Source organism: Dendrobium catenatum, unplaced genomic scaffold, assembly GCF_001605985.2.
Source record: "Dendrobium catenatum unplaced genomic scaffold, ASM160598v2 fragScaff_scaffold_133, whole genome shotgun sequence".
NCBI classification, from domain to species: domain Eukaryota; kingdom Viridiplantae; phylum Streptophyta; class Magnoliopsida; order Asparagales; family Orchidaceae; genus Dendrobium; species Dendrobium catenatum.
Genome location: NW_021318595.1, coordinates 14,724,852 through 14,741,588, shown reverse-complemented (window position 1 = coordinate 14,741,588; position 16,737 = coordinate 14,724,852). Strand labels below are relative to the sequence as shown.

Sequence of the window (16,737 nt, the reverse complement as noted above, 5' to 3'; positions counted from 1 at the left end):
ATTTCTCCAGCTCTCTTGCGGGAGATAGGAACTCTCATCTCCGATGGTTTCCTGGTGCGCTTCTAGATTAACGTCCATCAAATTCCCTACCTTTATTCACTCGGCTCGTCAGAGATGTACCTGAAAACGGAAGCACGCCAATCTTTTCTGCTCTACTTTCGCATCACCTTTCAAAACCCTCCTCATCACTCACGGCATCCTCCTCTGCTCCTCTGCCGCCCCGAGCATCGGCCGCCTCCCATTCGACTTCTCCGACTTTCGTGATTCCTACGGCTTCTCCGCCTTCGTTCGTGCATACTTCCAATTCCTCGTATTTCAGCCTCTGTCGTAGCCTCAGCGTGCTGAACGCCGCCGAGATCCCTTCAGTGGAGTCTATACCTGAGGAAGACATTCGCGATCTCGAGGCTCTCGTGAGTGGCGGAATTGTTGAGAACGGAAATTATGGAAAGGAAGAAGAAGTGAGGAGGAGCAGGAAAATGTCGGAGATGGTGGTGACTGAGGAATGGGAGGTATTTGAGGAGGAGACGACGACGGCGGATACTCCTTGGGTGAACAGCATTGAGAATCCCTTCTTCTGTTTGAACGACGCCAAGCTTATGGAGGAGGCAAGAGATTCGGGTATGTTCAAGTTCGAGCCATTTCACTTATAAATCTCATCGGTTCTCCGTGAAGAGCAGAGGCGGGAAGAGCAGAGCTGAAGCCGGGATACCTTCGCTGAAATATCTGTTCTCCCGCGAAAATCACAGGCGGGAAGGAGAAAAAAAAATGGCGTGAGGAAAGCATTTGACGGAGTGGTACATTTGTTATGAGAATAGTATTTAGGTGGTATTAATGTAATATTTAAGAATTAGGTGTTAAATATGTAATATGTAACAAATAAAGTGGTATGTATGTAAAAATAGGAATTTTTACATGATAACACTTCAAACTATCATAAATACATATTTAAGACCTAAACTTTTCTATTTACTAATATAACACCTAAAACCCTCCTTTTTCATCTATTCTACCACTCCGTTATTGCATCCGTCAAAAATCTCTATCAACCACGCGTCTTCCCTTCGACCCACCTACTCCATTGCTTCAGATCTCTGTGTCCCTTGTCGTTGGTGATGTTGGAGAATGGCGACTGCGATGCCGGCGATGACAATCTGTGTTCCATAAAAACCTGCGGAATTGCTCAACTAAATTATCGGCCTACCGCCTCTTCCCTCGTTGGCCTGCTGTCGTTGTTCTCTAACCAAGTTCTCGAGAACGTTTCGTAAATACCTGCAGTTCTCCCCATGGATTGCCGACATGGCCCTGTCTTATCCCTCACTCCAGCGAATATGCCTCTTCACCGCCTTCTTTTGATCTTCTAATCTGAGCATGATGATCTTAATCGTGGTATGATGATCTTATTGAATATAAAAAAAGCAACGAATGAAATAGGGAATATAGAAGAAGAATCAGAACAGAGATTTTCTGTATTTTGTTCATTAAACATTACAGAGTCTGAATCTGTCTGATGGTAAGCTTATAGAGGAATTCAAGGTACAGGTTGTTAGGCAGCACATGCTGCCATGAGTGTGTGCCTGTTATTCATAACATAACACATGAATGGTAACCGCCTGAGGTGAAGAGTGGCTTCTCTTGAGCACGTCGAGCTGATAAATGTTAACATATCTTCTAATCTGAAATGAAAAAGAAACCAGTCAATTAATACCTCCTCCATAGGCGGAAAACAGAGCAAAGCCACAATACCTAAAATTGTTCTTTTTATTCCATCAGAAAAGCAAGACAGGAGAGAAAATATGGAGGAAACGGAGAATTGACTTGGACGGCGTGGTGCTCGTGGTGATAAGAGAGACAAAGAGAGCAGAGATCAGCGCCGTTCATACAACCAAGGCAATGCATGTTCCACTCGTTCTTGTGACTATCGGCGTGGAGCTTGTATTGAACGAAGAAGCTCGTCGAGAGTAGAGGCCGTAGCCATGGCGGCCATTGGCTATTGTTCTGTCCTCATCCTTCTTGAAGGCAGGTCGAAGGCAAGACGCAAGGTTGATAGGTATTTTTGACGGGGTAATAAAGAAATGTTAGAATAGATGAAAAGAGGAGTTTTATGTGGTATATTAATAAATACAAAAGTTTTGGTGTTAGATATGTATGTACACTACTTTGAAGTGTTAAGTATGTAAAAATCCCTATTTTATAATGTTTACACTTTGTTCACGTATAAAGTGAGTAATCACCGATCAGATTCCTTGATAGAGGTAACAGAACATTCGAGAGAGAGAGAGAGAGAGAGAGAGGGAGAGGTGAAGCCCATCTGAGATACTTCCGGCGATGGCGGAGAGGTCAGAGGAGACGCTGATAGAGAAGATTGCGGGGAAGGTCCATGGCAGCGATTCTTCCTCCGATTCGGTACATAACAAGCCGAAGGCGTCAGAATCGTCCTTGAAGGCCAAAATCTACGGCCTTTTCGGCAGGGAAAGGCCAGTCCACAAAGTCCTCGGTGGCGGAAAGCGTATGGATCCTTCCCCATACCTTTTATGCTATGAAATACAACGTGGAAGATTGAATACAAATGCTATCAGCTTGAAATTGATCGTATATATTTTTCGTTTGTATTGCATGGGTTACTTTGAACTGAGATCTCTATGCTTGTTGAAACTTGATTCGAGCGCTTAAATACTGGTTTGTTTCTTGTTATGAGAGGAATTTGATTTTTGTTTGATCTTAATTACGTGAAGTCCACATCTGACTGTTTTTGGTATTTAGGGTTGTTGATATTGTTATTTTGTCTCTGTGCACTTTGTAATTATTTCTTACCTTTGGCAGTTGCTGTGTCATTTATTTTGAGGTTTTTTTTTTTTCCTGAAGTGAATGTTGCGAACGGAATTTTAGTCATGTTGGTCTTTTTTCACTGAAAAAAAAAACCCAGAGTTTTGAATTTATTTCTATTTTCTTGTTAGGAAAGACGTTTTTGCGAGTTTACTGTAGAGGAAAAGTTGGAACATTTTAACTTGAGATCCCTTGATCTCTAAGATCGGCTTTATGTTGTGATTGCCAAATGATTGGTGTGTTTGTTTGGAACTAGTTCTGTTTCATTATATCTAAGCTCATGCATATGTGGCTATGTGATCAAGTGGTTATCTGAGTTGATGCAGGGTAAATTCCATGCGATGTAATTCCCTGCAGGTAAATATGGCGGCATTGTTCGCATCTTGGTATGAATATTTAGGAAATGTCTATAAATTAAAGAAATTTTACTTCATCATTTTGATTTCAATTTGAAAGTCATAAAGTTTCTTTATATAAACGTTTTGTTTCTTTAAATTTTCACCGAAGTAATCAATTTTCCCCAAAAATGTGAGATTTGATGTTCTATCCCGTAAAAGCAATCAATTTGAACCAGAGCTATTGTAATAACTACTTTCTTATTAAATTTCTCTTTAATGATGATAAATCAATTTTTATCTGATTTCACAGCGGCTGATTTATTCTTATGGAGGGACAAGAAAGCCTCAGCTGCAGTACTTGGTGGAGCTACTGTAATCTGGGTATTGTTTGAGCTGATGGAATACCATCTGCTCACTTTGGTCTGTCATTGCCTCATTCTCTCTCTGTCCATCTTGTTCTTTTGGTCTAATGCAACAACCTTTATCAAAAAGTAATACATTCTTTGTTTGAAGTTTTTTAAAGGCATCTTGATGTTTAGAATTCATGTTGTAAAGTTCAGAGAATTCTTGTTCGGTTTCAGGTCTCCGCCACAAATTCCTCAGTTAAGCATTTCTGAAGATCTGGTTGTGAACATTGCTCGTTCTCTTAGATTTGAGATCAATCGTTCACTTGCTATCTTACGAGAGATTGCATCTGGACATGATCTAAAGAAGTTTCTTGCTGTATGTTTCAATTCATTTTGTTAATTCTGCTTGGTTCCTTGTTTTTTATTTTGTTGAATACCAACTTAGGATTATCCTTTTAATTAGGTGATTGCAGGATTTTGGGTTCTCTCAATTATTGGGAGCTGCACCAGCTTCCTGACTATATTTTACATAGGTAACTTCCTTTTTTTTCCTACCGTTTTTGTGGTATTTAAGAATCTATTTCTTGTAATTTTTCCTTAATGTGTTTGTAATTCCAGTATTCGTTCTTCTGCATACGGTGCCATATGTGTATGAGAAATATGAGGACAAAATAGATTTCTATGGTGAAAAGGTAATGATAAAAATCAAGAAACTATATGCAGTTTTTGATGCTAAGGTTCTTAGCAAAATTCCAAAGGGTCCATCTAAGGACAAAAAGCACTAGGAAAGCTTCCTTTGGCTCTTAATTGCCAAAGCTTCTATTGGATGTCAATTTTCAAGGATGATGGTGTTTGTCTACATGTTATTGATCACAACCTATCTCGTCAAGAGTGCCTAGAATTTTTTGATGGGATGTTATTAATATTTGATAAAAAATGTAAGGATTTTTTTCCTTATGATATTCTGTATATTGTTGTTACTGTGCTTATTTATAAAATTTATCTATATTTGATGTCAGCTAATTTTCAGAATTTTTATATCTTTATAGGGGAAGTAACAGCTTGATTTTTAGATTTGATAGCATACTTTTCCTGCATTGATTACGTTGAGTTCATAGGATAGAATCTTTATTCCTTTTTAAGGGTTGTGGGAAATAATTAATATGAAAGGTAGGCGTATAAGATCTAATTTATGTGATTGGGTTTCTTATCTCCAATTGTTCGGTATAGAAAGTTTGAAAAAAAAAAGAAATTGTTTAATGGTATATGTTACAAGATAGAGGGGTTGCTGGTTTAGTTAATAGGGTAAATCAGGTCTAAGAATGGTGTTGCAACAAATTGATTCAAATCTTAACCTATAAAGATGATGCAGAAGCTGGCAACACAAGGGTTAAATAAACAAAATTAAAGACTCAGACCCCTCAAGGGAATACATTATATAGGGAATTCCTTATTGATAGAAATTCCTAATAAGGAATTATTAATCATCATGCATTTTCATATATGATGATTGATGAAATATGTAGTGATGTATGTAGCATAATCTTTAAAGGTGTGTCACTGACCAATCAACGAGTAAAATAAGTGAAATGCATGATAATTTTAATTTTTTTTCTTTGCAAGAACATTTATTTGTATAGGCTTCTGGCCCCTCAGTTTAGGAGGAGGTCAAGCCATTTGCCAGAATAGCTAGATTTAGGTGTGAGGATGTTTGGCAAAGGAAAGCAATAGGGTTTTAAATATTGGAGGAAATAATGGAGGAGGTGAGATGGTGGGTCAGTGGAGCAATGGGTTAAGGTGTAGGAGTTTTGAACATTATTATCGGTACCATTATCAACATTGTGTCAATTGGGGGATAATAATATTTTTCCATTAATTATAGCTTTGATTTTATCCATGTTGACACTCGTCATATGAATAGAAATGTTTAAACTCAATCTATGATGCACAGACACGGACACGGTGACACGAATACGACACGGGCACGGGACACGTCAATTATTGAAAATATAGGACACGGACATGGGTTGGACACGGTATTATAGTTTTTATATTTTAAAAATAGTATATAAAATTAAATAAGTTAATTTTAAAAATAATTTGAAAATAATAAGTCATTTAACTAGAATTTGTGCTTAAAATGATTAGTATTAGAATGTCGAGAGTCAGGCGTCGATGCCGTTTATCAGTCACCGAGAGAGGAGATAAAAATACCTTCATTGCCAAAAAGAAATAAAAAAGAGAATATTCAATGATTGGGTATTAAGTGTGGACGTTGATTTGGTGTTGTGGATAGAAAATAAGAAATTTAGTTTAAAACGCCAAATACAAAATTATATTTAAAAAAATTCATAAAATATTTAAGATACACATGTCGGACACGCGTGCAATTTGTATTTAAAATTTTTTAATCGGACATATTTCGGCGTGTCCAACACGGTCGGAGGAGTGTTCGGACGAGTATCGTGTCGGACACTACACACTTCTTTGAGGAGAAGTGTCGGTGCATCATAGAACTCAATTTGAAATCCTTTCGCTAGAATAGGGGCATTTTTTCTTAGTTTAATATTAATGAGCAAAACACATCAATATGAGAAATCAATTATACCAGATGCACAAATACATCTACACAAAATTTTTGTGGCTCGTTGAGAATCATTTATGTCTAGGACCGTATAGAAATTTAGTAATCCATTAAGTCATTTATATATATATATATATAATTTCATATAAAGCTGAAGATATGAAAAAATTTACCACATTGTTTTTTACTAATTGAAAGAGGAAGTAACCACCACTACAAAGATTAGGGTTTGATATGGTGAAGAAAATGTCTTTGCTTATGTTGTTACTCTTTCTTACATTGCTATAATAGTGCAAGTGAGAGCTTTCCTTGCTATGATCAAAAGCTTCTCCATTTGATTGAATCAAAATCAATAAACCCTTCTTTTTGAAGAAGTAAAATCCTCCATTCTATAAGTGCTCCAAAAACTTGTTTCTTTTATTCTGTTGATTGACAGCTCATCCACCTCTCTCTCTCTCTCTCTCTTTTCTTCTGGTTATTGTTGACCTCATTTTTGTATGAGGCCAAATCTAAAATAAAAAGTTTCAATCATGGTGTTCAAATCCTTGGATTCCATTTCAATCCTAAATTCAGATTTTCACTATGTTTTGAGATAGTGTTCAATCAATAAACTTTGAATTAATCATTTCAATTGATCAATCATTCTATCATTAACAATCATCCAATGATTGTCAATGGCTTAATCATTTAAATTTCAATCAAACACATAAACTTTCAATCATCATTCAATAATTCTAAACTCATCAATCATTCAATAAATTTCAATCATCAATCAATCTTTAAATCATTCAAACAAAATTCAATTGAAATCCAATGTTAAAAAATCCAGTTCAAATTCAAACCTGAAATCCCTTCAGAATTTCCCCTTTTCTAGGGGAATTTTCGATACAATCAAAACCCTAGGTAAAGCCCTTAAAATTGTGTTTGATCATTCGTATATTGATCAAACATGTCCTTATTTTGGAGGTATCTATTTCCTTCTAAACTCTGAAGCCCAATAAAAAAAAAAAACTTGTTTTGGTTCGCTTGAGTAGGTGAAAACAGTTTATCCATTGTTAATTTCATTTTCAAAATGATAGGTGGATGTTATTTTTATCTATCTAGATGAATATTATATTACTTATGCTGAGTTTCATTATGAAAGTAAATTTCGTTTATATTGTTGAATCGATAGTAAAGCATTAGTCTGTCTTTTGAGGTAGTAGTTGTTAGGTTATGCAGATTTGATTAAAGAAATATAAATCAAATTAGTTGGGACAATTCATTTTGTCCACAGTTATAGTACTCCAAACCCTTCATTCTAAGATTCTATTTGTGATGTTTACAAAGAATGTGATTGTAGATATACAATCACAAGGCTCCCTATGATATTACTTGATTTCTCAAATTCAATAAATGATATCTTCAAGATCTTTATATTAATAAAGATCTTCAAAATTTTCTTATCTCTCTAAAGCAAATGGATTTGTTAGATTCAGACAATCTGGTGAAGATTTTATAATGTGAAATTTGACCTCGTAACTCTAGCAGTATCACACTTGGAGACAATTTTTAATGTATTTGTTCAATGGTTGTGTACGAATGCTTCTTTGTTTGATACCTCTATAGCTTTATTTGTGAAAGTTAACTGAGGCTTTCGATAGTTTTAGTTTAGTATTGGATATCACTTTTATGAGCATATTAATGCTGTGTTCTGTATATTATATTGTTGTCAACTTATAAGGCATTAATGTAAAATATGTTTCTTTTGTAGTGAGGGGTACACAACTTATATTTACTTTATTCAAGAGTGAAATATGACATTCTTTATTAAGTGAATAAAATTTTGTTCATCAACAATAACAATAATAACATAAAACCTTTATCCCATTATGTTGGGTTGGCTACATGAATTCTTTTTCTTTATTGTGTACTATTACATTTAAATATAATAAAAATATCATTTTTAATACTTTCTAACCAAGTTTTTAGAGGTTTACCTCTATATTTCTTAACATAGGCTAGATCTAATACATTTACTCTCCTAACTGGGTCATTGAAATGCTGATGTTTTATGTGATCAAACAATCTAAGGCGACTATCTCTAATTTTATTTTTCACTAGAGCTATTCCACTATGTTTGTAAGAGGAAAGCTACTCATCCACCTAAGCATTCTTATCTTTGTAATACTTAATTTAATTTTATACTCTCTTTTAATGGCCAATATTTTGTGTCATAATGCATTGCAAGGCTCAACCCCATCATATGGAATTTCCATCAAGTTTTGAGAGGTACTTTTCTATCACACAACATACCTGATACGGTCCTCCACGTCGACTAACCAATTTTAATTCTATTAAAAATATCCCCATCTATTTCACCCTCACTTTGAGCGATAGATCCGTGATATCCAAAATGTGTATTCTTTTTAATGTCTTGATCGTCCAAAGTCACAATCCCCCTTATTGGATCTATTAGTTCTAAAATTCTGTTTCATGTATTCAATTTTAGATCTATTTAAATAAAAGCCTTTAGAATTAAGGTTGACCTTCATAATTCACATTTTTCTTCAACTTCTTCTCTAGTCTTATCAACAAGAAGAATATCGTTAGCAAAAAACATACACCATGGAGCATCCTCTTGCAAATGTCTTGAAAGAATATCATGACTAAAGGAAGAAGATATGAGCTGAAAGCTGCTGTGAATAACATTTTGATCATTATGAAAGACAATTATTGTCTTCTTGTGATTAGTTTTATTCTTCGAGGAAGCTTTCTAGTTAGATCTTTTTCATGCTGGTTTCAATGAAAAATCATTTATATTTGGCTTCTATTGTTGGTAATGCAACGATATCTTTTAAGTTTGTGACATTCAATTGCATGCGCTATGCTTTATATTATGCAAATCGTCGTATATATCAAAGAGCCAACTATTGACACACAGAGACTTTTGCTATATAGTTTCGATCTTTCTCAATTCTTTAGTGTTTGTTCTTTTAAGAGCTTGAAGTTACATACAAATGACGTACTAAACGCCCTTACTTCCTATTTTGGAACTTTATAGTAGCTTTTCAATATGTTGAGATTGTAATAAGGTCAAAATACTCTCAATTTTAATTTTATATATTCATATTTTGAGAATCTTCTTTGCTTTCCTAGATCCTTCATGTCAATTTCTCTTGTATTTTTTGTTTAGATTGGTCATTTATTTGATTTAAACCCTTATAATTTATAATAAACATTGTCATTAGCATATAAAAACAAGATATATTTTTTCTGTGTTTCTTTACTTTGCAATAATAATTGATATTGCATTTATGAAAGTCAATTTTATGTATGAAGCTACCAGACTTCCAATATCATAAATAAGCGTTTGCTTCAAACTAGGGTGGTTTGTAATGAGTTTTGTATGCTATACTCTCTTATACAACTAAGCGTCTGGGCTGAGCGTTGTATTTTCCTTTTGGATCCTAAAAAAGAAGAGCAATTTAACATTCGTCTGCTCTGTATTGCTGTTAGTTCAATCAAGCTTTTATCTCATTTTGTGGGGTCGGCTAAATGAATCCTTTTTCTTTGTAAGGGGCTGTTTGGTAGCACCTAGGATTTGATTCCGCCAAATTCAAATTTCAGAAATCCTGAGGGGCTTAAATCCTGAAAATTGTTGGGTAACATTCATGATAAATCCTATTAAATCTAGTGTGATTGTTTGCCTATAGAGCGGATTTAATGAGCGGACTCTTCCTTTTGAGCCAATGGATTTTGTAAATCTGGCAAAAAACAGGATTTTGAAAATCCGGGATTTAACACGAGAAGGCTGAATTTTTTGTCTACGGAGGTTTTCATTTGCCGTGAGAATTGGTTTTGCTTTTTAGGCCGTTCGTTCAAATCCGCCTCAAATTCGGCCTAATTCCAGCGACCGAAGAGCCCCTAAGAGGCAAATTCTAAAAAAAAAAAAAAAAAAGATTATTTCTAATATTTTATATGAAAGTCTTTTTAGGCCCACCTCTCCCTTTTTTAACATAAGCTAAATCTAATAAATCTACTCTTGTAACCGGGTCATCGAAAGACCATCGTGTTTTATGTGACCAAATTATCTAAGACGACTGTCTCTAATCTATTGTTGTTAGTTTAATCAAGTGAAGTGATTGTCTTTTGTCTATTGGAAACTTTTGATTAACAATATTGTCTTGTAACTTTTGTTGTCATCATGCTTCTAAATGATTTTGTTAATCTATTTATTTTATAAGATTTTCCTACCTTTGGGTAGCTTAATTAGTATCCCATTATTGTTTTATAGGGAGAATGCTTCCCCTATTTCATTGAATAGAGGGGGAAGTTATAACTAATTAAGGCTTCCTTTCAAACATTTTTTTTTTTTAAATTTTTAGTAAAATTTTTTTTAAATTAAAAATTTTTATACTAAAAAGTTTCTAAACAAGTAATAGTGAAAAGCAAGGAATAAAGCAGGTGAATGAAGCTTACATCTTTATTAAAGGAAAGGCAAAAGGCACCAGCTTTTTTCTAAAGATATTTTCTTTTATAAATTCTTTAAAAAGATGATTCTTCGGGACTAACTGGCCTTTTTCCTTCGTAGTTTTTATCGGTGATTATTTCTTCTCAGTGGTTAGACATATATTCACTGTTGAATTAAATTCTGTTTTAATAAAAGTAATATTTTTGAGGGTGCGTAAAATCTCACAAAAATAATTAAATATGGCAATACTTATACACACAAAAACAATATATAATTCAAAAGCAAAATCTTATATTTTATTAAGATTGATGAATTAAGCAATGTTTATATGTTTCTCAACCTATTTTATATTTTTTTTGATAACATTTTATTTCTTCTTTCAAATTTGCTTTAAGAATTTTACCGAAATTTGTTCAAGTCTAATAGTTGGAAAAATTTTAAATTCAACATAAATAATTGATAATCAATAACCAAATATGAATATTAATATGAAGTGAGCTCGAAAAAATAAAAAAAAGCAAAAAATAATGAACAATTTTTAATAAATCATTAATGTTATAATCAAATCAATTGCTCTCTCTCAAGCAACATAAATAAATAAATATTTTAGGTCTTTGTTTCTAGTTTATCTTAATTTTTTTTTTAGCGTTTTTTCTTAATTTTTTGATATTGTTTTATCTCAACTTATTATTTAAGTGTTTATTAATAATTTTATATTTTGTTGAAAATAAGTTAAAATTTAGTAAGTACAACTTAACAAACTTTCTTATCCAATCACCTTAAAAGAATACATGCAAAATTTTCATGTAGAGGGAAAAAAAATTCCTAAACAAAGTATAATCTTATTAAAAAGGTTGCGGTTTTCTCTTATATTTTTTTTGTTATCCCAAAATTTGGGCAAAATAAGATTTTGAGGGGTGAAATTGATTAAGGAATATTTTTTTTATTTATTAACATCAAGTCTCTACTTGTAAAGTAACTCATCAACATGATACTATTCAAAATTTTAATGAAATATTTATGATCTTATTGACGATCAAATTTATAAAATATTAATGAAATATTTATGATCTCCATTTTAGACTGAAGATCATAACAAAATTATAAGAAAAATTAATTCCTACGTGAAAAATTTATCATAAATTAATTTAGTTGATTCGTTTTTTCATAAAATTATAGGGGCGGACACTTCTAAGTTCTAATATAGGTTATGACGAATTAATACGAAGAACAACCGGACGGTTAATTAAAAACATAAAATTTCTTCTTGAAGAAATCCAGTAAAGAAAATATTCTGTTTCGGATAGCTGATGCCTTGTTCTTTATATTATTAAAAGTTTTCTTTACTTTATTAAAAATGCAAGCTTTATGTTTGCTTTTTTTAAAGCCTGTCAGTACTAATTAAGCAATTATTTTGTCTCCGCGGACTTAAAAGATAAATTTTGAAGTCCGGATTTCCACTCTTCTATAAAAGGCGTGCTTGTATGTTCAGTGGAGTGCGCTTGTTTTGATGCTTTCTTCCACGTTGGAGTCTGGAACATAAAGCATGCAATAAATCTGTAAGTGTTTTTTTATTTAATCTTTATACTTTAGTTTCTTTGCAGTATTATTGTAGTACTCTAATTGTTTTACTATCTCGGCTTTTTTGAAATGCCTAAATTAATTGGGTTCAGTCCTTAATGGGTGTTATGAAAATTAGTTTTTGTTATGGGCCACTTTATTTCAATACTTTTACAAATCTTAGGCATTGTTTGTGACAGTTTTTTATTGCTTCTTAAAACAGCTTTTTAGTTTTCTAGTTTAAAAAATTAAAAATTTTATATCAAAAAACTGCTTTAAGAAGCAGTAAAAAAATCTTCCCAAAGGAAGCCTTAGTCTATCGATATCAATTTATTTGAAGTGGCCAAGCTTCACATACAATTGCATGGATATGATTTCCTTCCAGGATCTGAAACTATAGCACTAGTTTATAGGATTCATTTTAAAATTATGAAAACTATTTGTTCTAATGTCAAGAAATTAGTGCAACTAACATTCATAACTACCTTGGTTAAGACCAATCTTCTATCCCCTAATGTAGCCACAAATCAACAAAAAAATTGAATGAAAGAAATTAGTTTTCCAAATTCTTGGATATTAACCTCAGCTATTAGTCCTTAATGATTGATCAATCAAGAAATTGATGTAGAAGTTAGATTCAATCCTAAGAGATCTATTACTTTACCTCGAATTTCTATACCTTCAACCTCTTCCAATAATGCTAGATCTTCCATTGAAGAATTATCTTTAGAAGATAATCCCAATTTTACCTTTACAATCAAATTCTTCATTGTTTGAAATCTAATCTCACAAAAGGGTCAAATATCCTTTAGGACTCCTGAAATGAATTTAAGTACTCATGACTTACAAAATAGGGAGTAAAATTATAGAGACGGTTATACATCATTACTCCCCATCTTATTTTTAATCCTTCCAAAATTGGTATTGGAAGATTACTACTGAAGAAGAGCAAATTGGCCTTTCTGATTTATGTTTTGAGGATTTAGAAAATTTAATAAACAAAGAAAATTGACTTATCCATTTTGCTTTTTGGTTACTCAAAATTATATTAGCTTTTTAAAACTCACCATGAATTAATCCTGGACTAGAGTCTAATTCAGACTAGTCAAATTTAGTTGTCCTAAGGTCTTCTCCTGAAGTAGAGCGTATTGAAAATTTAGGATTATTAATAGATCTTCTAGGATTGAATCGAACTTCGACATCTCCATATGAGGTTTGAAGTATTTGATCAATTTCTTGGTTGATCATTGGTTTTGGAGTAATGGCTTGTGGGAGTGTCCATTGCTCTGGGAATGTAATCTCATTCCATTTAATAACTCAATTTGTTATTATATTAGAAGCTAAAAGATTTATTTCAATTAAAGTGGTCCTACTACCTAGTTGGACAACTTTCTTTACCTCAGGACTTAATGTATTCATTACTTTAAAATGGATTTTATAAACTAATGCTAATATAGTAGTCATATGATATAATATAGTTGTAGTATAGTGTATTAGCTGTATAGTATTGTATAGTAGTAGTATAATGTAGTATAGTATAGAATAGTAGCAATATAATATAGTATAGTTATAATATATTATAGTATAGTATAATATAGTATAATATAATATAATATAGTATAATATAGTGAAGTGTAGTATAATATAGTATTGTGTAATATAATATTATATAATATAATACAGTATGGTATAATATAATATAATATAGTATATTATTGCGATAGTATAATATAATTTACTATAATACTACTATACTATATAATATAAAATTATTGTTTAGTAATAATATATTATAATATAGTATAATATAACTTCTAGTTTAGAAGCCAATTTCTCCAAAAGATTTAAAAAATCTGAGGCAATCCGTTTTCTCAAAGCAATCTTGATACCCAAGTAATGCATCTCTTTAACTTCATTAAATCCCATGAATTTAGAAATAGCTCTTCTTCTATTCCTTTACAAAGACTTGCCAAAAAGAATAGAAGATTTGTGGATGTTCACCTGCTGACCCGTCCAACAACAGTAATCTGAAATAAGTTTCTTGAATTTCCTCAAGTGACCAATTTTGGCTTCCGAGAACATAAGGATATCATCAGCAAATAGTAAATGAGAAATTTTATGAGCCGAAGGAACAACCTTTCAACCCAACTTCCTTCCCTTGAATAAAAAACCATTAGTAAGAAGTTGAGAGCACAAGATGAACAAGTAAGGAGAAAGTGGACATCCTTGTCTAAATCCGCTTTTAGCCTCAATCCACTTAGAACCAACCCCATTAACTTGAACCAAAAACACTAGATCAACCACACACTCCATTAAGAGGTTTGAAAATTTCTTTGGGAAACCAAAATAAACCAAAATTTGTCAAAGGGTATCCCAGGCCATGCTATCATATGCTTGCTCCATATCAGCCTTAATAGCAACAAACCCTTTTTTAGATTTAGAAAATCTAAATTTATAAAAAATTTCTTGTGCAAGAAGAACATTATTCGATAAAGTCCTCCCCTTAATAAAAGCCACTTGAACATGGGAAACCAAACAATGAATCACCTTCAATAGTCTATTCAAAAGAACTTTGGCAATAATTTTATAAATAGAAAGGCAAAGACTAATATGTCGAAAATTAGAAGGAGCTAAAGGAATGTTGATTTTAGGAATAAGAACCACCATAGTCTCCTTCCATTTAGAGCACATCTTACCTGAAGATAAGAAGAGATGAATAGCATCCCAATCATCTAAACCAATCGTCTTCCAATATGCTTTAAAGAATGAGTAAGAGATGCCATCAACACTCGGAGAAATATTTTTGCCTAGATCTTTAATCACAGCCTCCACTTCTTCTAGCAAGAAAGCAGCATTAAGGATATCACAATCTCCTTTATTTAATAAATTCTGATTAGGTGGCCATCCATACAAACAGCAATCTCTAAATCTCCATTTGTTGCTAAAGAATTCAAAAAAGATATCCCTGATAGCTTCGGGATCCTCCACCAGCAAGCCCATATCATTCTTCACTTGCTTAATATGATTTCCATTCCTACGACCATTAGCAAAAGCATGAAAAAACTCGAATTTGTATCACCTTCACCTATCCATTTTACCTTTGCCCTTTGTCTCCACCAAGTACTCGATCAAGAAAGAGTTCAATTGAATTCATTGATTTTAGACCTGAGAAGAAAAAGTTTATCCTGAGAAAACTATCCCACTGATTCCTCCAACTGAAGGTCTTCAATTTCCCTCTTAAGCTTATCCTTCAGTTCAACTAAATCCTGATGCTTTTATTTGCTCCAAAAGTATAAAGCTTTTAAAACACTTGAAAGTTTCTTGTTCAAAACTTCCATAGCATCACCACTTGTCTGTTGACTACATGATCTGCTTACCACCGAAGTTGCAGCCGGATAAGACAACCAAACATCTTCAAACCTCCAAAGTTTCCTGCTACAATTAATTTGATTAAACATTTTTAAAACAATAAGACAATGGTCTGAAGCGACCCTTGCCAGGTGCCTTATTGAGGCGTCATGAATTAATTCCAATGCCTTGGAATTCAACAAACATCTATGTATTCATGAATTTGAGCACTACCATTCTTGTTATTGCACCAGGTATACTTAGGTCCAAGAATCCCAATATCAGGTAGATCGCTTTTATTCATAAAAACTTTCATCTCCAAAGGCCCTTGGGAAAAAAATTTCTTACCTCCTTTCTTATCATTTTGAGAAAGGATGCAGTTGAAATCTCCCCTAACCACATATGTATCTCAGACCTCGAGTGCTTCTCTAAGCAATCCCATAACCTCCTTCTACCATACAAGTCTTTACTACCATAAAAGCAGAGACCACCCATAATCCTTTATTAAAAATCATCAGCTCTCGAACAACACATTGAGCAGAAGCTTCCAACAAAGTAAAACAAGCCAAACCATACCTCAATAAAACGCGGTAAAGAGTAAGAGCACGTGGCGATATATTATAAGCTACCTGATGTATCTCTACATCAGGTAACCTGAGGCAATAAAAATTCCCATAAAACCATGATACCTCCATACATTCCACTAGACGGGAAAACAAGGAAATCTCAACCTACTCCCATGAATTTATAAAAATCATCTCTAGTAATAGATGAAATTTTAGTTTCAACAATACCAACAAAAAGAATATCCCACTCCCTAACAAACTCTTTCAAATACAAGAAAGCCTCCTTATTAGCCCCCCTACAGTTCTAAAAGGCTAAGGAACTCATTTTGTCAAGAAGGGTGTTGACCTTTACTCAAGCAGCCAAACAGAAACAGAAAAAAGAAATAAAAAAATGTGCATAAATGATTACCTGTAGCCGAATTTTGCTCAAATCGCATCCCTGTCGTCGCTACAGTGCCCATACCCTGCTATTCGGCACCGAAGCAGTCCCCTCACACGACAACTCTTGATTCTTCTCCCTTTGCATCGTTAAATACCAAGCCAATGAAACCTTCGTTTTGGACAGACAACCAATCTTCCACTCGACCCTTCCTCCTCTCTCGTTCTATTTGTCCTCCCACGAATCCGCTCCTCCGACTTCCCTTCCTCTAGGATCAACAGTTACAACCTCTCGATCAGAGCCGACGACGAGAGCCATTCGCTGTGAAGTTATATTCTC

General features: G+C 33.4%; 1 protein-coding gene across 2 annotated transcripts; it reads left to right on the top strand.

Annotated features, from left to right (window-relative positions):
• Positions 1-2,244: 2,244 nt before the first annotated feature.
• On the top strand, positions 2,245-4,526 carry LOC110106843 (reticulon-like protein B2). Of its 2 annotated transcripts, none has more exons than XM_020836896.2 (5): positions 2,245-2,506; positions 3,472-3,652; positions 3,743-3,884; positions 3,972-4,041; positions 4,127-4,526. In XM_020836896.2, the coding sequence occupies exons 1-5, from the start codon at positions 2,326-2,328 to the stop codon at positions 4,291-4,293; spliced, it is 741 nt and encodes a 246-aa protein (XP_020692555.1). In that variant the 5' UTR covers positions 2,245-2,325; the 3' UTR covers positions 4,294-4,526. The 2 variants fall into 2 exon arrangements, with proteins under 2 accessions (XP_020692555.1, XP_028556142.1); XM_028700309.1 differs by having other exon boundaries at positions 3,982-4,041; positions 4,127-4,269.
• Positions 4,527-16,737: the final 12,211 nt, after the last annotated feature.

Bases quoted from the DNA above. Each gene is read 5' to 3' on its own strand.
- LOC110106843 (XM_020836896.2), top strand. From the start codon at position 2,326: ATGGCGGAGAGGTCAGAGGAGACGCTGATAGAGAAGATTGCGGGGAAG. The intron at 2,507-3,471 runs GTATGGATCCTT...CTGATTTCACAG, and splicing joins AGTCCTCGGTGGCGGAAAGC to CGGCTGATTTATTCTTATGG. The intron at 3,885-3,971 runs GTATGTTTCAAT...CCTTTTAATTAG, and splicing joins ATCTAAAGAAGTTTCTTGCT to GTGATTGCAGGATTTTGGGT.